The 21,175-nt window shown below is 55.9% G+C and overlaps 6 protein-coding genes across 6 annotated transcripts; 2 read left to right on the top strand and 4 right to left on the bottom strand.

The window, feature by feature from the left end:
- Window positions 1–3,966: 3,966 nt before the first annotated feature.
- Window positions 3,967–5,817, bottom strand: F5Z01DRAFT_628442 (mitochondrial carrier domain-containing protein; the record flags this gene model as incomplete). The annotated part of the gene is made up of 6 exons (XM_046261603.1): window positions 3,967–4,753; window positions 4,825–5,054; window positions 5,525–5,553; window positions 5,612–5,640; window positions 5,691–5,737; window positions 5,791–5,817. 6 exons carry the CDS (start codon window positions 5,815–5,817, stop codon window positions 3,967–3,969), a joined length of 1,149 nt encoding a protein of 382 aa, XP_046114784.1.
- Window positions 5,818–6,030: 213 nt separating this feature from the next.
- F5Z01DRAFT_332833 (uncharacterized protein) lies at window positions 6,031–7,568 on the top strand. Its single transcript, XM_046259145.1, has 2 exons — window positions 6,031–6,189; window positions 6,244–7,568. Exons 1-2 carry the CDS (start codon window positions 6,170–6,172, stop codon window positions 7,367–7,369), a joined length of 1,146 nt encoding a protein of 381 aa, XP_046114783.1. The 5' UTR covers window positions 6,031–6,169; the 3' UTR covers window positions 7,370–7,568.
- F5Z01DRAFT_729388 (cohesin loading factor-domain-containing protein) lies at window positions 7,542–11,110 on the bottom strand. Its single transcript, XM_046266684.1, has 3 exons — window positions 9,371–11,110; window positions 9,201–9,316; window positions 7,542–9,151 (listed from the first exon to the last, which is right to left on the bottom strand). The coding sequence occupies exons 1-3, from the start codon at window positions 10,928–10,930 to the stop codon at window positions 7,672–7,674; spliced, it is 3,156 nt and encodes a 1,051-aa protein (XP_046114782.1). The 5' UTR covers window positions 10,931–11,110; the 3' UTR covers window positions 7,542–7,671.
- A 112-nt stretch (window positions 11,111–11,222) lies between these two features.
- F5Z01DRAFT_664597 (cytokinesis protein Cyk3) lies at window positions 11,223–15,904 on the bottom strand. The gene is made up of 2 exons (XM_046264117.1): window positions 15,431–15,904; window positions 11,223–15,382 (listed from the first exon to the last, which is right to left on the bottom strand). Exons 1-2 carry the CDS (start codon window positions 15,503–15,505, stop codon window positions 11,447–11,449), a joined length of 4,011 nt encoding a protein of 1,336 aa, XP_046114781.1. The 5' UTR covers window positions 15,506–15,904; the 3' UTR covers window positions 11,223–11,446.
- Window positions 15,905–16,586: 682 nt separating this feature from the next.
- F5Z01DRAFT_332563 (kinase-like domain-containing protein) lies at window positions 16,587–19,268 on the top strand. The gene is made up of 4 exons (XM_046259144.1): window positions 16,587–16,942; window positions 16,998–17,065; window positions 17,114–17,281; window positions 17,329–19,268. Exons 1-4 carry the CDS (start codon window positions 16,891–16,893, stop codon window positions 18,964–18,966), a joined length of 1,926 nt encoding a protein of 641 aa, XP_046114780.1. The 5' UTR covers window positions 16,587–16,890; the 3' UTR covers window positions 18,967–19,268.
- Window positions 19,169–21,173, bottom strand: F5Z01DRAFT_332504 (RAI1 like PD-XK nuclease-domain-containing protein). Its single transcript, XM_046259143.1, has 9 exons — window positions 20,851–21,173; window positions 20,558–20,800; window positions 20,476–20,507; window positions 20,396–20,423; window positions 20,335–20,342; window positions 20,181–20,290; window positions 19,963–20,133; window positions 19,608–19,907; window positions 19,169–19,543 (listed from the first exon to the last, which is right to left on the bottom strand). The coding sequence occupies exons 1-9, from the start codon at window positions 20,920–20,922 to the stop codon at window positions 19,371–19,373; spliced, it is 1,137 nt and encodes a 378-aa protein (XP_046114779.1). The 5' UTR covers window positions 20,923–21,173; the 3' UTR covers window positions 19,169–19,370.
- Between the last annotated feature and the right edge of the window lie 2 nt (window positions 21,174–21,175).

Raw genomic sequence — 21,175 nt, 5'->3', positions numbered from 1 at the left:
TCGCTTGGGAGGGAAGAGGGGAGGAGGGGGCCCGGCTCATCATGAGCAGTCGGCGACGAGTCGACGACTGGAGATGCTGAGTTTGTGGAGAGTTGCTTGTATATTACCAGCCTAGCACTGTCACGTACAAGCGTGGAGATCCCGCCCGGCGCCGTCGCGAGCCGATCGGACGGATAGACTATAGTGACGACGAGCCGTCCCGCTGGATTTTCACTGTCTTTCTGTCTGTCTGTGCACGAATCATGGAGTCTAATGAGTGAGGACTGTGCATCGATCAGGCTTGCGAAGTGCCAGCAGCAGCAGACACAGGAAGAAATATTTTCAGCCCCGGGCTTTGCGTTGTCGTGAGAGGAGTGGTCGGTTATTCAGTGTTGCGTGGCACCGGCAGGCAGGCAGAGTCCAGAACTAGGTACACCCATTTTTGATGAGAATAACCGCGAACCTGGAAGGCGTCCACAGGCCTTGGACCACAACACCATCATCACCCGCGTTTGGCTAGACTATACCACTAATTACTGGCCTGCCTTGCGTCGCTGGTCGGTAGAGGGCTTCCCGCCAGATCGGTTCAGCTACATGTGCATGTATGGTGTACGGAGGACATTGGGGATGCGAGATCAGGTTGATCAGCCGCGCTGAGACGGGCCGGGGAGCACCAGCGACAGAGCCGTGCCGCCCCCATCAGGCGCTAGACTACCTAAGTAGAGTCATGCCTACCAGTTGGGTCCAGCGGGTCCAGCCCGCTGCGGATACGCAAAGTAATTAATTAATAGTCAACGGCTATTCTCTCTGCCGGCTGGGAGCCGCTCACTGGAGGTTGGTGCCTGGCTCTCAGACATTTGTTGATGATGACAATAATCACGCCAGCGGTCCCGCAACTAACTGGCCCGCTCGTCATCAGCTATGCATCACAGGGTCCTGGACTCCAGTCCTGGCAAGAACTTGTCTCAGTAATCACAACTTAATCGGGCCAAGGGAGGAGTGCACGTCCCTCGGCGGCGCGGCAGCTACTGCAAGTCATGCTCCGTCTCGTGCTCGCAGAGGGTCGCTCACGACTGGGCTTGCTATTGATGACCATGTTTACTCCCCCAGTGAGACTCGTCTTAGTATTCCATGAGTATCTTACAAGACCAAGTAGCAGTACTGGTGCTCAGCATGACCGATACTGCCATCAGACAGAACGACATACCCGGCACCACCGCATGACAAACATCGATATATGCACCTGCTCCCTCCCGCATTTCATGGTCTCGCTTGAGCCACCCATCGCACGGATGAGAGCAACCAACATTGAGCCCTGCACGGCTGAGGCGCGATGATTACTCTATCCTCGAGAAACCTGCATTGGCCGTGTTTCCTGACGCCGATGCAACGTCTCTCAACACACCAACGACATACTGGACTCGAAGCCCTCGGGATTCAAGCTCGGGGGTTCCTCAGGTAACATGCATCCCCTGCCCCCTCCGCGCGGCAAGCGCTATGCGTATGGCTAGAGCTGCCGCGCCTGAGCGTCCGCATATGTCTCGTGACAGCTGAAGCTGGCCGCCCCAAGAGCTTGCTACCTAGTACTGTACAAGTACGTACGCATATTGACGGGCCTAGACGGTATCCATTTGTTGCCCTGCGCACATTATCAGTTTTGTTGGCCGAGAGGGCGTGCCTTTTTTCTGCAAAGATCGCAAAGGATTACTGCAAATGGACATGCTGACCATCTGTCACAAATCACTCCCAGCCCTGCCAACCTGGGCGATCACCCGATACTTCTAAACTTGTTCGAAACCGCGGGGCAGCCTGTAACGTCAAAGGTGCGTCTCAGTCAAACATCAATGTCTGTCGAGAATGGTTGACGGTTCGTCGTCCACTTGGGGCGCAGCATGGTTGTATTCAACCCGATGTGGCTCGAATCTGTGGCGCGCAGCGATCGAAGAGCAAGACGGCTTCACCATAATATGTGTCATGTCTTGGTCTTGACCTATATTGCAGTACGTCACTAATACTATTCACTAGACGGCAACGAGGTGAGGTGACTTGACTTCAACCGTCGGCGCTCGCCATCTTCTGTCCAAGCCGTCCCCTATGGCTCAGCCAGCGCAACTGAAAGGCCTAGCCATTGCGCAGAGCCCGGATAACTTGATAGACTTGTGCGCACGCTTCAGTCGGTCATCACAATCGCTCATATCGCCAAGGATTGCCGAGAGGGGGACAAGACCTGTGCATCAACACGGTTGCAAGCGGGAAACTCGTCGGCAAGACTTTCACGGATGATACCTTCTCCAGTCATCCGCCGGTGATGGCTGCGATCAACTGCCGACATGCAGGAACAAGCAGAGGCCTGGCCATTCTCCGCGAGACGAGATCTCCTCTCCGCTGGTGCCGATTGCTTGAAGCGGTTGATCAGGACATGTAGGTTACCTGTCACCCGCCTGACATGTGGTGAGCACCGCCGGCAACCTATATTTTTCGCACGAGACTCCCGGAATGGCACTTGATCATGTCGGGCATGCGACGTCCCGGCATCTCATCAGCTCCGCCAGGCTGATATGACGAGGGCGGACCGCCGCCTCATGAGGGCTGAGGCGCAATGGGAACCCATCAGCCAAGGAGGGCTCAGAGCCAAAGGGGACTGCAGTGTGCGCGTCTTGGGAAGCGATGAGTCGATGGCTACGTAGGGGCGTCGTCGTAGCTGGCCCTCGCTCGTGGGCACCAGCTATATCCGAGATCTATTATAATCCCAATGGGTCATCTCTTCAGACTTCAGCTCTGGTCCACGGTCCACCCGACTGAAGATCCCCCAGCATCACTGGGACAGGGCCGCGAGACGAGCAGCGCATTTGTGCGCCTATTTGACGAGCCTGACCTGGCCTGAGGCGCTCGACTCCTCTTCTCTTGTGGCGCGTTGGGGCCCTCGCGGATGAGCCTCCCTGTATGTACGTGACCTGTCACTTTCTACCTACACGCGCCTGTCTCCTCCCCACCTCCCAAGCCGCCCAGCTCAATAATCATAATTAATCCTGCCTCAGATGCGCGTCAGCAAGAAGCTTCTGGCGCTGTGTGCAGGGAACGTGACCACAATCCACTGCCTGTGTCGAGGCGCACGCCCCCTCCCATGCCCCCCTGAGATGCATGATCTGCAGGAAACGTCGCTTAAATCGAAGAACGTGGTCGTTCACGGGGGCCGCCAGAGGACATGTCAGATTTTCGACGAGAGAACAACGATGTGTAAGGTATTTACGTGTGGTTGTCTACGTTGCAAGTTGAGTGTGCTGCCGGAGGAGGCGATGGTGTGTCTGGACTCTGCACAGAGGGCGGCAGATTCAGTTCACGACCACCAGATTGATTTTTGCAGCATCTGGAAGCACACTCACTTCCTCGTCACTTTCCGATGCACAACCTCCCCGCTCTCCTGTCATGTATCATCCACGGTATCCATTATGGTGAACCAGTCGCGACTCTGACTGTATAGGGCTGTGAGATCAAGACTGCACGACTCTGTGTCCAGCAATGGCGGATGAGGGGACGTATCTTATCTGTCGTGGGGGTCGCGCAACCTCCATTATTAAGACACTCGAAGATGAATGATAAACTGTTATATAGCATTCAATTTGATACAGTATCAACGTGCTGTGTCGTAAATGACATTTGCTGTCACGCACCTGTACTGGACGTTGTTGCCTCGCAATAGCCAGCAGCCCCTTTTCTGGAAGGCCAAGAACTCAAGCAAACGCATCTCGCTTTGTCACATGCCGTAGTAATATCTACATACGTAGTGACCTCAGTAGACAGGTCACATGCAATCACACTTGGCAGTCCCTAGATATCGACATGCTGCGCCAAAAGACAACCCCTTTTACAACGTAGCTTGCGAAGAGGCAGCACAATGCTTTCTATCATATTCATATATGCAAAACCATCTATATGCAGTTCCAAGAGCAAAATAACGCCCCGCTCATGCTTTCCCCTTCCATGTGATCAACCATCTATCCACCTCGGTAGATAGTGCTTGACATTCTCGTAGACCAGAAACGTCACCCACGTCGCCGGCATGACTCTCACCACGCCCGGTACCAAGCCCCTGTAGAAGCCCCTCACGCCTTCCTCCCGCCAGGTCTTCCTGACCACGCCTCGGAAGCCTTTCCCAAACCGCTCCTCAGCCTGATAGTTCTGTAGTCGGGACCGGAGGACCTGATAGGGGTACGTCACTGCGCCGGCGACGAGCTTGGCCGCCGAGGAGAGGAACATGGTGACCTCTGTCGGCATCCTCTCCCCCTCCGCCAGCTGCGCCGTGGCATACAGCCGTTTCGCGGGTTCGTAGACGGCGAACTGCACCGCTCCATGCGACACCCCAATGAGCGAGACACCCAGTCCTCGATAGAACCCCTTGACGCCCTCCCTCTGCCATATTGTCCGGATGCCCGCGCTCATGCTTGGGTAGGCGCCCTCGGCGCCCTTGTCGCTGCTCAGCATCCTCGTCTTGATCACCCACACGGGATTCGTCAGCGCGGTCGTGGCGGCCCCGGCCAGCGCGGGTGCGAGCAGGTACTCCCCCACGCTCGGCTTGCTGCCCGGCGGGCGGAATGTCGACAGGGCCGTCTCGACGCGCGATTTGAAGAAGAAGAAGGACGCCCATGATGTAGCGTTGCCGACGAGATTGGGCGTCAGACCGCGGTAGAGAGAGGCGAGGAGAGGGTTGCCGGAGGATGTGATGCTGCGGACCATGGCGAGCATGCTGATGCGTTCGGTAGGACCTGCGCTGCGGCTGACTGTTCCAAGTGTCAGATCGTTCTTCTTGCTGCTGCTGCTGCAACAGGCGCAGTGGTCGGGGGAGACGTACTCTGCATGCGCGTCTTGACAATGTCGAGCGGATGCACGACTAAGGTCGAGACGGCGCCGGCTGACAGGCCGGCAATGGACTCGACGACAGCGGGCGAGAGGCCGCCATGGTGATGAGAGGGAGAGGGCATGCGAGCCGAGTACGAAAGGTCATTTACATGTTCAACAGAGGTAGAGGAGCAGAATGGAAGACGCGTTTGCGACGCGGAGGAATCATGTGAGGTGGGCTGCGTGCGACGTTGGGGGAAATTTTTAGTGCCTTGTCAGGTCAGGGGAGCACGTCACATTTGACAGCCGATTGAGATGACTTGGGGGTCAGTAATTAATATGCGTTAGAGCGCTTATCTAGCAAATAGTTGGACCAGAAATTGCAACCATCCGCAAATAAGCCTTCATTGGGAGTCGTCATAGTTTTGTACATTTCCTTGACAGTTATTACATGTGGTGATGGCGGTGGTGGTGACCGCATCCTTCTCGACACCCGTCCGTGCATCAGCTTCCAAACGCCAGAAATGCTGGTGGGACCTCGTTTTCTCCGTCTATTCCTTCCATATTGTACATTTTGTAACAGTGGCTGTTTGGGTAATGGTGAATCGTGGCGTTTTCGTCGCTTAAGAGAGAGGGGACAAGAGGCTGCGTACTGTTAGCCCTGGCATTTCCAAGAAGCTCCGTCTTGGGTTGCAACATACCGAATGACTGAAGGACGAGGGTTGCTGCGGGTGTAGCCTGTGCCAATGTTAGATCTATGCGGCGCTGGTCGTGCGGTTGATGGTCGTGGTCGTACCGAGATAGAGGACTAGGGGCAGGTAACCACTATGCGATGGTTAGCGAATGCGCAGAGCCTGGTGCTGAATAAAACATACTAGTGAATGGCGACACGCGAGATATCGATGACCTTGGCAATGCGCTCCTGTTCCAAGAGTTAGAATGTCTCGAGTCAAGGCATCGTCTCGAGGAGCGAACCTTGGTCTCCTCAGAAAGGGCGAACATCGTGACGGTGGGCTGGAAAGTATTCGTCGAATAAAGTATTGATTCTGGAAGACCTTGAGTCGACTGCACGGGCAGGTATCGTCGAAGTAAGTCGAGCTGTAGCGGATGTTGGATGATGGCAAGTAAGTACCAGACGCCCATCAAAGGCCAGAAAGATTCGCGCGACGACGATCTGGGCCGGCTCAATCCCGGCAAAATCCATCCAGCATCTGTCCGCCAGCCATCATCCACCAAAAAGTTCCAAGCTCTCCAACAACGACGCGACAAACCCAATCCACGCGAATATCCATCCAGAAGAGACTCGATAACCACACCCTTGGGTCATTGATATCTACCAAACACATTCGTCGTCATGGCGCAAAATCGCCATTGGTGCGTCCCCTTCCCTCATCCCAGACAAGCGTTGCGAGACTGACGATTCCGTAGGGAGCAAGACAAAGATGCGACCGTCTACATTGGCAACATTGACGAGCGCGCGCCGCCCGCCATGATCTACGAGATCATGCTCCAGATGGGCCCCATCCACAACATCCACATGCCGCGCGACCGCGTCACCCAATCCCACCAGGGCTTCGGCTTCGTCGAGTTCCGCACGCCCACCGACGCCGAGTACGCGGCCGCCGTCATGAACGGCGTCAAGCTCTACGGCAAGTCCCTTCGCGTCAACAAGGCGAGCGCCGACAAGCAGAAGACGGCCGACGTCGGCGCCGAGCTCTTCATCGGCAACCTCGACCCCATGGTCGACGAGAAGATCCTCTACGACACCTTTAGCCGCTTCGGCCCCCTCCTCAGCCTCCCCAAGGTCGCGCGCGAGGACAGCGGCGCCAGCAAGGGCTTTGGCTTTGTCAGCTTTGGCGACTTTGAGAGCAGTGACGCCGCCGTCGCCAACCTCCACGGCCAGTACATCCTCAGCAAGGAGGTCTCGGTCCAGTACGCCTTCAAGAAGGACGGCCGGGGTGAGCGACACGGCGACCAGGCCGAGCGCGAGCTGGCCGCCCAGGCCAAGAGTCGCAACATTGTCCCCGAGGCCCAGCCCATGCCGCAAGGTTTCCTCAACCCCCCACAAGCTCCCATGGCAGCGCCGCCGGCCCCCGTCCCCGTTGGATTCGACCCCTCGGCCATAGGTGGCGTGCCGCCTCCTGGCTTTCCAGGCGTCCCACCACCACTCGGCGCACCCGCCGGCTTCGCGGCGCCTCCACGTGGCCCATCGCCCTATCAAAACGCCCCTGGCGCTCCTCCTCCGCCAGGCGCTGTCCCAGGACGCGGCGCGGTACCATTACCACCGGCACCGGCCGGTCTGCCCTCCAGGCCTCCCCAGGGACAACCTGTGGGCTTCACCAATCCGGCCGATTTCCATCCTGGCTACAGGCCGCAGAGTGGCTCGCCCGCCCCTCCGCCGCAGGGCTTCCCGGGGGCACCGCCGCCCGGATTCACGCCGCCTCCCGGGTTCACGCCGCCTCCTGGTGGTGCCCCTGGCATGCCTGGTGCACCACCGCCAGGTTTTGCGCCTCCTCCTGGCTTCCAGCCGCCGCCCGGCTTTGGGGGGAGATAGTAGTACAAGAAAAGGCGGAGAGGACATGTCATATTGCATTGGGAGGCGTTTTGGGATTGTTCTTTGGGCGCATGGACAGAGCGATTTATCGAAGACACTTGTAGTTTTGAGTCCTCGCGCGGTTGTCTGATTACCAGATATATAAGATGTACAAAACATGCATGCCCCCTTTTTTCTTCCTAGTATGGTCCCATCTTTTTACAAAAGTAGAGCATTGTATGATTTGTGTCGTCCAGAAAACGCCGTCCAGTGCTATATGCTACATTACTTGCTTGGTGATGACATCGTCCTGGCCACCAGTCTTATGACATTTGAAAAGCACGCTGCGCCGCCTCTACGCCCTCGGCGTTGTGCCTCACCCATTTCTCCCGATCATTGCCCTTTTCTGCGAGCTCGACAAACGAGCCGGCGACGACACTTTGCCAGAGAGGATTGTTGCTGAAGTCGGCCCACTTCTTGGCAGCCTCGAGGCACGACACAGCCTTGTCGCCAAGAACGGTGTTGAACAGCAGTGTGTGCGTGACCTTGAGAGCGATGGCGAGTCCCAGCGAGTTGCCGAGGCTCTTTGACTGTCCCAGCAGGGTCATGGCGCCCTTGGCCTCCGTCGTGCGAGAGTCGTTTCGACGCGGCGGCGTCATGGTGATAGAGGCCTTGACCGCCATCCATACACCGCGCAGGTCGGCGTTGGGATGGTTGAGGCAGAATGGGTCTACCTCGTCCATGAGACGGCTCGTCATCTCATTGTCGGTGAACTCTGGCCTCTGCATTATCCACAAGCGATTCATCGCAGCCAGGGATGCCAGGTGACGCTGCGAGTCGGTGCTCGGTTGGGCATGCAGAGATAGACAGTCACTCACGAAACAAGCGAGCGCGTCTTGGAAGTACCCCGTGCCTTGGTGATATGCGCCCTCGGCATACACCAAATATGTCTTTGCTAACCCGTCGAGCTTCAATTTCCTTCGTACCTGTTCGGCCAGAACCAAGGAATCCCGCGCATGGCCCCAATTGCATTCGCTAATGTGATGCAGACTGAAGAGCACATGCAAGTAGCACTGCACTTGCTCCCGCCACTCTCTCTCCTTGACGGCGAGCCCCAAAGGGGCCGGCCTTGCTCGGGTATTGTTAGACTGCATTTTCTCAGCCTGATGTAGAATCCCTTGCGCCCGTTCCCACATGCCCAGCGCCGTGTTTTGGGACAGCGACTTGTGTAGGTAGAAAGTCCCACCCATAACGAGGGAGACGAGGACAAGGTCGTTGACGGAGATGTACGCCATAGCCAGAAAGTCAAAAGTCTCTCCGGCACCGCCGGGCCGCACAACCGTTGCAGTGTCCTTACTTATCGTCGTGGACTCGTATTGCGATTTCTTGATTGGGATCCAAAACTGTGCGTCTGCGCTCTGATGTGCATCGCTACACGCCTGCAGCCTCTGGAGTCGTGCGCTTGTTTCGGCCGGCGGATCCCGCTGTAGACCGCCGAGAAAGTCAACCAGAACATGCAGCAGCTCCAGCTGTGGAATCTTGATTGTGGGATCAAATTGGTACTTTGCAGCCTGGGCCAAGCAAGTTCTGATCCCTTCGAAGTGGCCCTTGCATGTCTTGATGAGCATTAACGCTTCGGACAGCGAAGCGTACACGGCCACCGCCGCGTCCCCCCTCTCGGAAGCCATCGTGTACACAGACCGTATGTTGTCCAACGCTGCGTTGTCGCCAAACCCGCCGGTTTCGGTATAGAATGAGTGCTTCAATAGACGGAAAGCATAGGCCCAGTGGAAGTGACGATACCTATTTCAACTGTTAGCACATGGTGCAGGCAGGCGCAGGAAATACTGACGTGTCGCATTCGACAATGTGCTGGTCGAGCGCCTTGATGCCCGCTTTGTGATTGCGTTGGAAGAGCACTTTCGTCAACAGGTACTGCATGGCGTACTTGAGATCTTGCATTCGATGCTGCACATGTTAGTCATTTGCAAACGTTCCATGTGCTGCATTCGTGACACACACCTTTTCACAAAGCGTAATGCCCTTGGTGAGAGTCGTTTCCGCCTCCATGATGTCCTCAGTTTCCTCCTGGATGACACCGGCGTAGCGCAATCGTACGAGGGCCTCTTCACGCGGAGAGAGCTTCTGACTTTGCATGGCGGCTTCGAGACAGCCCAGAGCCGTGCTGATCATTTTTTGATATTCGTCCACCTGATCTTCACTCATGGTCCGTGAAATCTCAGCAGCTGCATCGCGCGCTGTGTCGATCAAATCCTCTGCAATGTTGATCATCATGTGGGTAGTGCTCTGTGTCGGCAATTTGTTACTTGACGCAGGTGATCTGCTCCCCTGCTGCGCCAGCGGTGTTGCGGGCGATTGCAAGCTGGCCTTCCGTGGGCTTTGGGGTTTTGCCTTGGGCGTCACGCTCCCAGTCAAGGCAGGATGGCCCTTGAGCATCGCGTCGCGACTTTGATTGGGTGTGTGCAATTTATTCGCACGCGCCGCTGGTGGTGTAGGCAGTCTTTGTATGTCGTGCATACTAACAAACTGCGCCGTGTCGACAGCAGCCGGCGACTTGGCCGCCGGAGTATGATTGTTCGAAGCCAGCAAAGACTGAGGCCCTGGTGAAAGGAACTTGTGAGGTGGTGCCTGGTGAGGCGACGGTGACTGCACATTGGGCTGGGCAGGGGCTCTGTTGGGTTGCACCTGCTGTGGCACGGGCGCCGGCTTGATACGCGCCGCTTCATTTAATACAGGCGACTGCGATTGCTGGTATCCATTTCCTACACGAATCACCTGCGGTTTCTTTGAAGTAGTCGGCTGGGGCGCAGGCGATTTCATGGTCTGGTGAACCATGGATGGCGATGAGCCCTGTGGCTGTAAAGCATGCGGTTGCTGGTAATTCTCGGTCAAGGGTTGGCGCGCTTGCAATCGCGGCTGTTGCTGCTGTGGTTGTTGCGCATAGCCCTGGCGCATCGAAGGTGATGGCATAGTTCGCTGCTGAACCTGTGGCGACGGTGTGGTCCTCGGTTTTGGCGGCTGAAGATGTTGCGCGTAGCCTGGCTGTTTTTGCGCATGCGGTTGAGGCTGCGCCTGGGGAATCGCATTCTGCTGCATCATCTGGGGCGAAGATCCTTGATAAAATCCCTGTTGCGGAGACTGATAAAGTGGTTGCTGCTGCTGCTGTTCTTGCCAGACATTATTTGGCGGTATGTAGCCCTGCGCGCCAGCCATCTGCTGCCCAAACTGTACTGTCTGCCCTGCCTGGTAGCTACCCGCTGCATTGTATTGATTCCATTGTGCATTTTGCTGATGTGGCGACGGCTGCTGTTGAGGGAAGTTGCTGTAGTTGAACGGTAGCTGTTGGCTCGGATATTCCAACGGCGGCTGCTGTTGCTGCTGGTACTGCTGCTGCTGTACATGCTGCGTCGGATATGTCTGCTGGAACGGCTGTTGCGGTAAGGGTTGCTGGTAGGCGCCCGACTGTTGTTGCATGTACTGCTGTTGCGGCGGGTATTGTTGAGGTTGTCCTGGGTAGGACTGCTGCTGCTGCTGCCCATGGGGCCTCGAGCCGTGATTCATGTCGGCAGGTTCATCGGTCGCGCAGGCTTCGTGTCGCGCGGTCGCGGCCTGGCTTCAAATAGCTGTAGAGATACACATAGCGCGTCTGGTGGATGACTGTGACTCTTGAGTACGCGCGGTTGTTCTTGATGTAAATTCCCTACAGGCGACGCGAGGTCGATTGAGGATGGGCTGTCGTCGCGGGCACGTGTGAGCTACAGTGTGACACTGTGCGCGGAGACCATGCGCGCGGATACTAATTAATATCGTCCTTGGCAGGGCGGTGCTCCACGATGTCTGCACTACCAACGATAGACCACACACTTTGAAGCATTTTCTTTGAATTTTTTAAAGGAAATATCATTCTCTCCTGCCATGAAGCGCCAGATGCCAACAACGAAAAAAAAAACGTATATACACATTGCGATGCTCCAACCTGTCCATAATCAACCAAACGCCTCGATATGCGATAGTATCCTTCATCATGGCCATTAACATGTGCAAGGAACGCCAACAGGTTCCGTTCCGGTGACCTGGTCAGCCGACACAGGTCCATTCTGCGAAAACACACCACCTTGCTGTTCGATCTGCGAGGACCAGTCCTCGCCATGTCCCCTTTTCAGAGCACTTGATGATGGTCTCCCAAGTACCACCATCGCTCACTTCCTCATCCATGTTGAAGCCTTTGCTGCCAACGCTGATGCCCCTGCGGTCTTCCTTTCGCATGAGGCGAAGGATCTTGCCACCTGGTGTCTGGATAGCCAGCTTCGCCGGCTTTTTGCCCGCCACTGTGCCGCTCGCTGAGCTTGGGTTGGACATGGTGCCGCTGGTCGATGCGTTCATGCTCATGGCCGAGGACGGTCGCGCGAAAGGAACGGGACTAGCGCACCCCGGGTTGGACGCTGGCGTCAGCGATGAATGCGGCCCATTGCACAAAGAGCTAGGGTGTTGGCGAATAGCAAAGACAAACGTGTTGTTCAGTGCCAGGCGTTGGCATTGCGGCTGAACAACGTAAATGTCATGTCTCTGCGCATGAGGCGTGGGATGCCTTGTGACAAAGTCGTATGGCGGGTTCTCTCCCGTGTGGATGATGGGCAAAGAGAACGCCAGCGGGTGAGGAATGTCCTTGATGCTGTGCATCAGGCCACGCTTACCGGCGTATATCTTGAGCGTGCCCTGGCCCTCATCCCCCGGCAGCAGGGCTTTGACGGTGTATTTTTTCACACCGTTGAACCATTCGGCCTGCGCCAAGGCTCTTTTCTTGACCACGTCACCACTCTCAAAGACGTCGCCATCTGTGTCGCGCGTGTAAGCGCGAGCTTCGACTTCTGCTGCGATTTCAACGTCTGCCGGGACGTTGAATTTTATGTGGACCATTTCCAGATCCTCTATTCTGTTGAGGCTGGTACTGTAATCGACCATCTCGATGCCTTGACGGAAGAAGGTCGGATTTGTACATGGGAGGTTGAGGAGTGTCTCGTGCGCCACTGGAGGAACAATATGCTGCTGGTCATGGTGCTCCGGCACATGGGTCCAGCAGAGCTCGACAGGTCGTGTGAGGAAATACCAAAAGTCGGCGGTGTTGTTGGCTGCATTGGAGTAATGGCTGCGTCGAGGGTTGGACGGGCTAGCCAAACAGCAATCAACCAGCCGCCATTCGCCGTCAACGATGACTGCGTTCCACCAGTGGTTCGAGCGAGGCATCATGTTGAGGTCAGGCACCTCTCCAGGGATCTTGAGGTAGCCACGTATGATCTCACAGTCGATCCCGATGGCTGAGCACATCTCCTGTACCAAGACTGCATACTCTTCGGCGCATGCTCTCTTGCTTTGGATCACCTGGCGAGTGTCGATTTCGCCCTCAAAATCCTCCTCCCAACAGATCTTCTCCGAGACCCAGGTGAAGATGGCACGTAGCCTCTGCACATCACTTCTGTAAGGACGGCAAATGTACGTCGTGGCCAGAGTAATGGCGGTTATTGTCGGGGGCAACCCAGCAATGAATCGCGAGTTCTTATCGACTTGGCTCAGATTGATCGCGTGGTAGTTGACGGGGTCTGCGACTGCGTTGCCATCGGCACCTTCGTCGCCTTCCACGCACTGGTAGAGCTCGTCTACGGGGTTCAATGTGGGATGATCCAACATCTGGCAACGTTCATGCCGCTCGAGGCGCTCGTTCTGACTCAAAGAATTCGAACGATTGACGTCGCGCCGAACCTGCACCCAGTCGACCCCACTGCCGGGACCTGTTTCGGGTACAGAATCCCGCGCCCTCGGCAGAGTGCCCGCGTGGAGCATCGAGGGCGTTCCTGAAGTCAGCGATCGCGCGAGAGGCGACGGCTTGGCAGAGTCCATCGACCCCATGGTCGTGCCTGATATGCCGGCCCTACCACTGGCTACGCCTGTCTTTGCAGACTCAAATATCTTCTTGAAAATGTTGCGCCTCGGAGCCTTGGGTTGCACAAGCCCTCCAAGCCCAGCAGTGGTGTCGTCCTGGAAGACGGCTTGCGAAGAGGACTGCTTGTTGGCCTGGTAATTGGAGGCGTGGCTGCTGTGGTAGGTGACGCCTGTGAAAGGCGTTTCCGGTCGTTCAGGTTCCGCGTGACGCATCCCAAAGGCGCTCTGAGGTCGGGGCGCGTTGCGGGCAAGGCTGCCAGCACTAGTAGCACTGAAGCCACCTGCAGACTCTCCGCTCCACAGAGTTCTGTCACTGCTTTGCGTTGATGAGCTGGTGTGGCTTTGCTCAGTCGTGTTTGTCTTGGTCGTATACGTGCGGCCGACGCCACGCCCGACGTCGTAAGCCGACTTGCGGGATCCCAGCTGTCGGTCTGAGGACGCGCCGTGCCTTGCGCTTCCCATGGACGATTTGGGCCTTTCGTACATCTGCCCCTTGGGCGGTGGGGGTGGAGGCATATCGCTCACAGCGGCCGCTGGTGTACTCAGACTGTGCTGATGCATCTTCTGGAACTGACTTTCCATTCGCGCAACGTAGTTGTTGAGCTTGGGCAGACCGGCCTTCTCCTTTTGGCCGCCATTCAGAGATGCCTCTTGAGAGGAACCGCCACTCCATGTCTCGTATCCTTCGTCGACGTTTGCTATACCCATCGAAGTTAACGGTCTCACCTGCTCCCTTTGTCGTCTTTGGCTTGGCCGCGAACCCATGTCGAATGATTCAGGCGACCACAGATCCACAGCCTTTGTCGGGGAACCCTTCTCCTCGTGTCCACTATACCCTGAGAGCTCGTCCAGTTGTTCCATGACTCCATCCATAGCTTCTCGCAAAGGGGATGGCGTCATATGGCTTCCAGCAGGAGAAGCGGCACGATACTGCTCATGTCCAGGTGTCTTGGGCTCTTCCTGGTGTTCGCGATGTGAGGCGCTTGATCCGTTGCGAGAGAGGGGAGTGTCCGGATTGTAGGATGCGTTGGAGCCATGGCGGGACCTGACATACGGATTGTAAGGAGCAAAGGATCCGTTGGACCCGTGACGCGAAAGCGCATACGGCGTGTCCTCGAAATCCGCCGAGGGTTTCTGGGCTGCGTGCCGATGAGGCGGCGGAGGGGGAGGTGGAGAGTCGCCGCCATCACGCACGTCAAAGCTGCTGTGTCTGCCAAACGAAGGAGCAGGCGATGGTCCTCGGGAGAGGGCGTGATGAGGTGGAGGCGGCGCAGGAGACGCGGCCCTCATGTAGTCATGAGCCGCTGGCGCTGGCGAGATAGCACGCGGCAGATACTCCTGCCTCGGGGCTGGGGATGGCCCTCGCCCATGGTAATGCATCGGCGGAGCCGGCGAGGCTACTCTCGAATAGTCGTGCGCAGGCGGTGCTGGCGACGGCCCTCGCGCATAGTGGTGCATTGGCGGTGCTGGCGAAGCAACCCTTGAATAATCATGTGCAGGTGGCGCTGGTGATGGCGCACGGGCATAATGATGCATCGGCGGTGCTGGCGAGGCGACTCTGGCATACTCGCGCGAAGGTGGTGGTGCCGGCGAGGGCATGCGGGCGTGATGCGGGAATGATGATGGCGCTGGAGACGGGGCTCTCGAGGCATACTGCTGTGCGGGAGATGGTGCGGGCGCGGGCGATATGGCTCTGTTCAATGGTGTATTCGGTCGGGCACTGTTCGCAAAAGATGCACTTGAGTCTCCTCGCTGACGCGGCTTCACAACCTCTTTGAACACCTCCGGCTGCTTGGCTGTGGTGTAATGAGGCGCTTTAGAGTAGGCCTCAAAGGGCTTGCGGAACGTTTTCGACTTTTGCGGCGTGTTCTTTGGGCTGGGCGTGTTGCTATCTGGCAGAGGGCTGATGGACTTGGTCGTTGGGCGAAAGTTGGCTGGCAGGACTTCCACAAAGTTGGACGGAAACGAGCCGACTGATCTGCGATCTCGGAAGAGTCGTCCAACCCACCATGAACCGTCGCCGGCATTCAGGCATTCAATCAAGTCCCCTTCGACGAAGCCAAGATCACGTTTGGACTTGAACCATTAGCAAGAATGTCTTGTCGATGCGCGGAGGGAGCATACCTCTCCACCCCATGAGTACACGGCCCGACACCAACAAGGGAATCGGACAGGTAAAGATGGTGCGGCTGGCGGCATTGTGTATCTGCCAGTTGCTCAAAGCAACTTTGTCGGTGTCGTGGGGTCGTTTGCCTCGTACGAGTGCGCACAGATGGGCACTTTGCGGTGTGTGTGGGAGCACGGTGTGAGATATCCGGAATAGATATCTAGTTCCTCGAAATGACTAGCATAGCAGATCGTTGAGTAACCCCAGGCGGATGAGAACTAAATAGGTGAAGAAGAGGTGAGTGCGGCCGGCGCCACGAACAACTCGACAGAAAGCGAATGATTATGCTGATGAGCAAGGGAGAAGAAGATATGACCTGGGGATATTGAAGTCTTGCTCACTCGCCTTGTCTGGAGGCGGTCTGAGACTGCCTTAGCTGTATCTGTATGGGTGGTTCCAGTAAAGATCAGGCAGAGACAGTTGACTCTGGCCCACGCTGCAAGGGCTTGGGCGGCTGGCTGTCCGGGGTCATATCTTCGACAACAGAGGGGTGGGTTGCTAGGGCAACGACCGCAGGCTGCTCACCTCAGACCTCAATGCCGCTGCGGCACAGCCAAATGCAGGGACCGTATCATTGCGATAGCATCAGGAAGCATTCGATCATTTCGCCGCATCACACCTCAATTGAACATGCATCAAGATTAGACGGCGCCATTAGCTGTGGCGAGGCTATTGCCTGGGTCTGTTCCCAGAGAACTCATATCCCCGATAGATGCAGGCAGCTTGCGATATGTTCGGTCGTTGGGCCTAGCATAGCAACGTGCGACGTCATGCGTGACAGTGCCGTTGCACAGTGTTCTTTTTACTAAACCCGTCCTGAACACAGGCGTTAGCACTGTGCCACACCGTACCTGCAGAATGGTCCCTCGCTGGCATTTGACAGTAACCTGCTGCAGGCGGCATCAATGGCACCCAGCATGCCAGTCAAAATCCGGGGAAAGAAACAAGCAGAAAAGTTCATCATCTTCCCATCGCTTCCTCCAATGTTTCTCTCTGGCGCATTGCGAAGCGTCACTTTTCCCAGCTCTCAAGTCGGCGCTGCGATCTGCGTCCTCAGCAGCCCCGCTGAATCGTCTTGTCCTAAACTGGAGAAACGTAAACAACAGGGCCCCCCAGCTCCAATCTCAATGCGACTCGGCCCTGGCCGGTGCACCGACCTCAGCTCCCTGGCGACCCTCATTTAAGCGATCGGCAAGCTACGTAAATAGCACTCATCGCCCTCAATCCCCCGGTCTCGAGCCTGCCTACCTATCCGCAACCCCTCTCGACTTCACTTGCGATCCAATTGACAACTTTGCGTCGTCTTGGGAATCGACGCAGCCACCGGCGCCAGGTTCAGCATCATCCATTCGTCTCGCTTGCTCCTACTCGAGCCATCTCTTCGATAAGCCAGACATCTGTGTGACGTTGAGCCACAATGGCTGCCGATGGTCTTGCCGACCACTACCAGGTCTTGGAGGAGCTAGGTCGTAAGTTCACTCTGTCCTATGCTTCCTGAGTTCGAGCTAACAAAATTGTCTGTAGGCGGAAGCTTTGGTGTAGTCTACAAGGGCATCGAGAAAGCCACGGGGGAGACTGTCGCCATCAAACACGCAAGTCAAGTGCCACTCCCTGATCACCGCTGCGACTAACAGAACCAGATCGACCTCGAATCCAACGACGATGATATCCAAGACATACAAGCTGAAATTGCCGTGCTGAGCACGTGCGCCAGCCCGTTCGTCACCCAATACAAAGGCTCGTTTCTTCGAGGCACCAAGCTATGGATTATCATGGAGTATCTGGGTGGCGGCTCATGCCTTGACTTGGTAAGCATCTATTCCTGAAACTTTGTGAACTATCCTGACTGGGCCAGCTCAAACCCGCAAACTTCACCGAAACACACATCGCCATCGTCTGCCGCGAGCTTCTTCTTGGTATCCAGTACTTGCACGATGAGGGGAAAATCCACCGAGACGTAAAGGCCGCCAATGTCCTCCTTTCCGAGACCGGCAAGGTTAAGCTGGCGGACTTTGGAGTCGCTGCGCAGTTGACCAACATCAAATCTCAGCGCAACACATTCGTGGGAACTCCTTTCTGGATGGCACCCGAGGTCATTCAGCAAGACGGGTACAGCTTCAAGGCTGATATCTGGTCGTTGGGAATCACTGCCATGGAGCTTGCCAACGGTGAACCTCCTTTGTCTCATATCCATCCGATGAAGGTCCTCTTCCACATCCCCAAAAACCCCCCTCCTGCCCTTGACAATAACTTCAGCCGGGAGTTTCGGGACTTTGTGTCTCTCTGCTTGACAAAGGATTGCGACCGCCGACCGTCGGCCAAGGAGCTGCTGCGACATCGATTCATTCGGTCCGCTGGCAAGATTGAGGCGCTTCAGGAGCTGATTGCCCGACGACAGATGTGGGATGCCAACAAGAACCGCCAAACGCATCCCATCTACTACCAAGAGACCCTTCAGACCATTTCTCCTAAGGACGAGCAAGATGAATGGATCTTTGACACAGTCAAGTCTGTAGCGCCACCCAAGCGCCCGACCGTCAAGCAATCGCGCAAGCCATCCTCTGTCTTCACCACAGAAGAATCGATGCGCAAGCTTGACCTCAAGGATGCTCCACTGGGTGCCACTTCTCCGGCTCCCAGCACCATCCGCAAGTCGACTGTGCGTCGCACTCCGTCCGTGGCCCAAGTGTCTGCTATGCACTCCAACGGGTCTCCGCGCAGCGGCTCCATCCGCAACAGATCCCTTCGCAACGCATCACCCCGAGCGTCCATTGCACCGAAGAAGCCTCTTCAGCCGGACATGTCTTTTGGAAATTCGGGTTCTACTATGCGTCTTTTCCGACGAGTTCCATCAGACGGTTCGACGTCTGGTCAGTCAGGTCGGCCTGGCTCTTCCGATGATGTCTTTTGCGACGAGAATGCGCCTCTTCCTTCCGCTGTCGCACTGATCGAGCCTTTCGGAAAGGAGGCTGTCCTGGGCCGAAGGCTGTATAACAAGGCTGTTGAGCCTTCGCTAGCTGAGCTGCAGGCTCAGACGTCAGGGCTCCAGAAGCGTGAAGCCCTCGCCAAACTCAGTGAGGCTCTGGCTTCTCTAGACGCATGCGACCCCGAAGGCGCTCACCACCTCATGATCAACATCGTCTCAGCAATGTCGCAGGACAAGAAGCTCAATGCAGCTTTCTTGAACCAGGCTGCCTGCAAGACGCCTGACGATGGGACGCCACAGGGGACAGTCATTATCAAGAGCGCTGTCCCGCCTCATGTCAGCCCTACCAAACTTGTGTTGAGTTCTAGTAACCCTCATCTCAAGAGTCACAAGCGACGACAGACAGATTCCTCGGGGCACACCGAACATGACATGGCAAGAGCTGCCGTTGAGGCCAAGTATCCCGGCCGCGAGCCACGCGCTGGCATGGAGCATAGCAAGCAACTGTCTGACGTGCTCTATGCACGGTGGACCGATGGTCTCCGACTGCGCTGGCCTGGCTCCTGAGGTCTTGTCTGTCCTTGTGCAGACCTCTTACGGCATCCATGACAACTTTTAGCGAGCGTTGGTTGACAAATGTCAGCGATCTTCACTGTGAAGCCTCGTTTGACTGTACGATTTTGTTGTTTTATTAAGCTCACATCTCGCATGACGGCATGGAGAAGGCGCTCCGGTAGCGGAACTTGCATTGCCGCACGCGAAGAATGTGCTTCTTCCTTTGGTCCTAGATTCACGGAGATGGATCATTCTATATGATTTGTTGTTCATCATTTAGCATCATATTTGTTTTCTAAGGGAGTTGGGGTCCAAGCATGTCCATTTTTTAGATAGTGTACGTCAAGTCAATACCAAGGCTTGTATGAATGGCAATACCTGCGATGAAACTGCTTCCGATCAGTGACACTATGCCACTACGACGCGCTCTCTTGACTCTTCAGAGCCAGCTTGATCCTAGAGTTTTTGAACTCTTCTGACAATATGTCTCCATGACCTGTCTCCTCTACTTTGAATACTTCAATCTCGGGCGTTTGAGGCAGCCTCCTGATCCGCCAAACGCCCTCATCATTGATGGTCTGTTTCAGCCCTGCACAGCAGTCGAGATTAGCATTATCATCTAGTGGCGGTACAATGTTCGTCGTGCCACTTACATTCCAGGAATGTGCCCGCAAAGTTCACGCACAAATCCGCGTTCCAACTCGGGTTCGGCGTCGCGTTGATTGTTTGCGGTATCCTTTGCGTCTCAATCTCGTCCACTTTGACGAGAAATCCATCACGATCTCGGAAACCGACCACGATCTTGGGCACGCCCAGGAGAAACGACTGAATCCAGAACTTCATGAGCTTGCGGTGGAAGATCTCCATATCCTTGGCTCCGCGAATTTCTAGGGATGTCTTGAGCTCAACCCAATTGATCGGCTTGCCGTGCTCGACGGGCTTAGAGTCCCAGACTGCGCTGTTTGTTAGTATGTAAAAAGACTTGTCAAGAATGTGGGCGAGGCCTACTGGCATCGACTTCGCCGCCGAGACAGAGGATAGAGCTGCCAATCCCTGTGCGGACGACTGAGCAGTACTGCGCTTTGTTGTTGACTATGTGGTCTTCTCGCGCTTCAATGTAGTCGCGGGATGTTTCAGCCCATATAGACGGCAGGGTGGATAGGGTTTCGAATTTGTATCCTGGCTTTCGTGAGCGTAGTTCAATGGATGTCCTAAGCGGAACAAACCCCAGTACGACATGACTTCAGGGGGCGGGCCTCTTCTGGATCGATTCTGCTGTTGCTGGTGTTGAGCCTCCTTCGATGCGACTTTATAGGCGTGGTTTTCCTCAATGAAGCTTCATGTCTCAGTACATATTGTCTCAGTCTTCGGTGTACTCACATAGATCCCTACAACGATTACAGCGTTAGTGAACGAATCCATGAGCTCGGGTTCACCATACTTGATATAGGGTGGCGTTCATCTCGAAGCTGCTGATCATGAGCCATGGACGGGTGGGACAGAGGCGTCAAAGCTGCGTACCCGTCGAAATTCTCAAAAGGGGCCCCCAAGATCTGCCTGCTTGTCAGTCATAGATGACGTGGCCGCGACTGGGCTGGCTCACCTTGGTCATCATGCCTCTCCATGTTATGATCTCTGCGTCGATATTCTTCCCCTGCTCCGACTCGTAGGCCATGATGGTCTTGAGTAGAGCATCCAAATGGCCATCCTTTGAGTCATCCAGCTTCTGGAACGACTCATAGCCCTTACTTAGATCAGCGCCTAATCGCGGTGTGTAGTAGTACCTAATGGACGAATCGTCCAGATGGAACTCATGATTGTCGTCATATGAAAAGCATGCGAACTCCTGGTATTCTCGTCAGCTCTGTCGGGAGTACCTGAATAAGTAGTGGTTACCTTTGGTCTCTTGACGGGTTGGCTGGCACCGGCGAAGCGGCCGATGGGCTGTATCGGAAACTTCCCTGACATGGCTGAGCTGTGCGCTGCTGTCGGACGAACCAGCCAGTGATTGACTGAATAGCGGGCGCGAGACGGTTAATGTGTCGACGATTTAGGCTTGGCTTGTGCGCCCGGACACATGCTTGTGAGCGGACCAATTCTGTTGGTTGAATCAGAGCCACGAATAGGCAAGTACAGTAGTTGTGCTGATGTACGATTCGCGAAAGGGTGCATGAGTGAATGCCCATGCCTCCCGACATTGACAATTGTTAGTTCCGGTCTC

The sequence above is a fragment of the Emericellopsis atlantica genome (assembly GCF_019669845.1).
Source record: "Emericellopsis atlantica unplaced genomic scaffold F5Z01scaffold_31, whole genome shotgun sequence".
NCBI lineage: Eukaryota > Fungi > Ascomycota > Sordariomycetes > Hypocreales > Bionectriaceae > Emericellopsis > Emericellopsis atlantica.
The sequence above is the reverse complement of the archived record's forward strand: the minus strand, read 5'-3'. Positions and strand labels throughout refer to the sequence as shown.

Bases quoted from the DNA above. Each gene is read 5' to 3' on its own strand.
- F5Z01DRAFT_332833 (XM_046259145.1), top strand. From the start codon at position 6,170: ATGGCGCAAAATCGCCATTG. The intron at 6,190-6,243 runs GTGCGTCCCCTT...ACGATTCCGTAG, and splicing joins ATGGCGCAAAATCGCCATTG to GGAGCAAGACAAAGATGCGA.
- F5Z01DRAFT_729388 (XM_046266684.1), bottom strand. From the start codon at position 10,930: ATGAATCACGGCTCGAGGCCCCATGGGCAGCAGCAGCAGCAGTCCTAC. The intron at 9,317-9,370 runs GTGTGTGTCACG...TAACATGTGCAG, and splicing joins GCATTACGCTTTGTGAAAAG to CATCGAATGCAAGATCTCAA. The intron at 9,152-9,200 runs GTCAGTATTTCC...CAGTTGAAATAG, and splicing joins CACATTGTCGAATGCGACAC to GTATCGTCACTTCCACTGGG.
- F5Z01DRAFT_664597 (XM_046264117.1), bottom strand. From the start codon at position 15,505: ATGCCGCCAGCCGCACCATCTTTACCTGTCCGATTCCCTTGTTGGTGT. The intron at 15,383-15,430 runs GTATGCTCCCTC...TAATGGTTCAAG, and splicing joins TGTACTCATGGGGTGGAGAG to TCCAAACGTGATCTTGGCTT.
- F5Z01DRAFT_332563 (XM_046259144.1), top strand. From the start codon at position 16,891: ATGGCTGCCGATGGTCTTGCCGACCACTACCAGGTCTTGGAGGAGCTA. The intron at 16,943-16,997 runs GTAAGTTCACTC...AATTGTCTGTAG, and splicing joins GGTCTTGGAGGAGCTAGGTC to GCGGAAGCTTTGGTGTAGTC. The intron at 17,066-17,113 runs GCAAGTCAAGTG...TAACAGAACCAG, and splicing joins AGACTGTCGCCATCAAACAC to ATCGACCTCGAATCCAACGA.
- F5Z01DRAFT_332504 (XM_046259143.1), bottom strand. From the start codon at position 20,922: ATGTCAGGGAAGTTTCCGATACAGCCCATCGGCCGCTTCGCCGGTGCC. The intron at 20,508-20,557 runs GTGAGCCAGCCC...ACAAGCAGGCAG, and splicing joins GGAGAGGCATGATGACCAAG to ATCTTGGGGGCCCCTTTTGA. The intron at 20,424-20,475 runs GTACGCAGCTTT...CATGATCAGCAG, and splicing joins CCTTTTGAGAATTTCGACGG to CTTCGAGATGAACGCCACCC.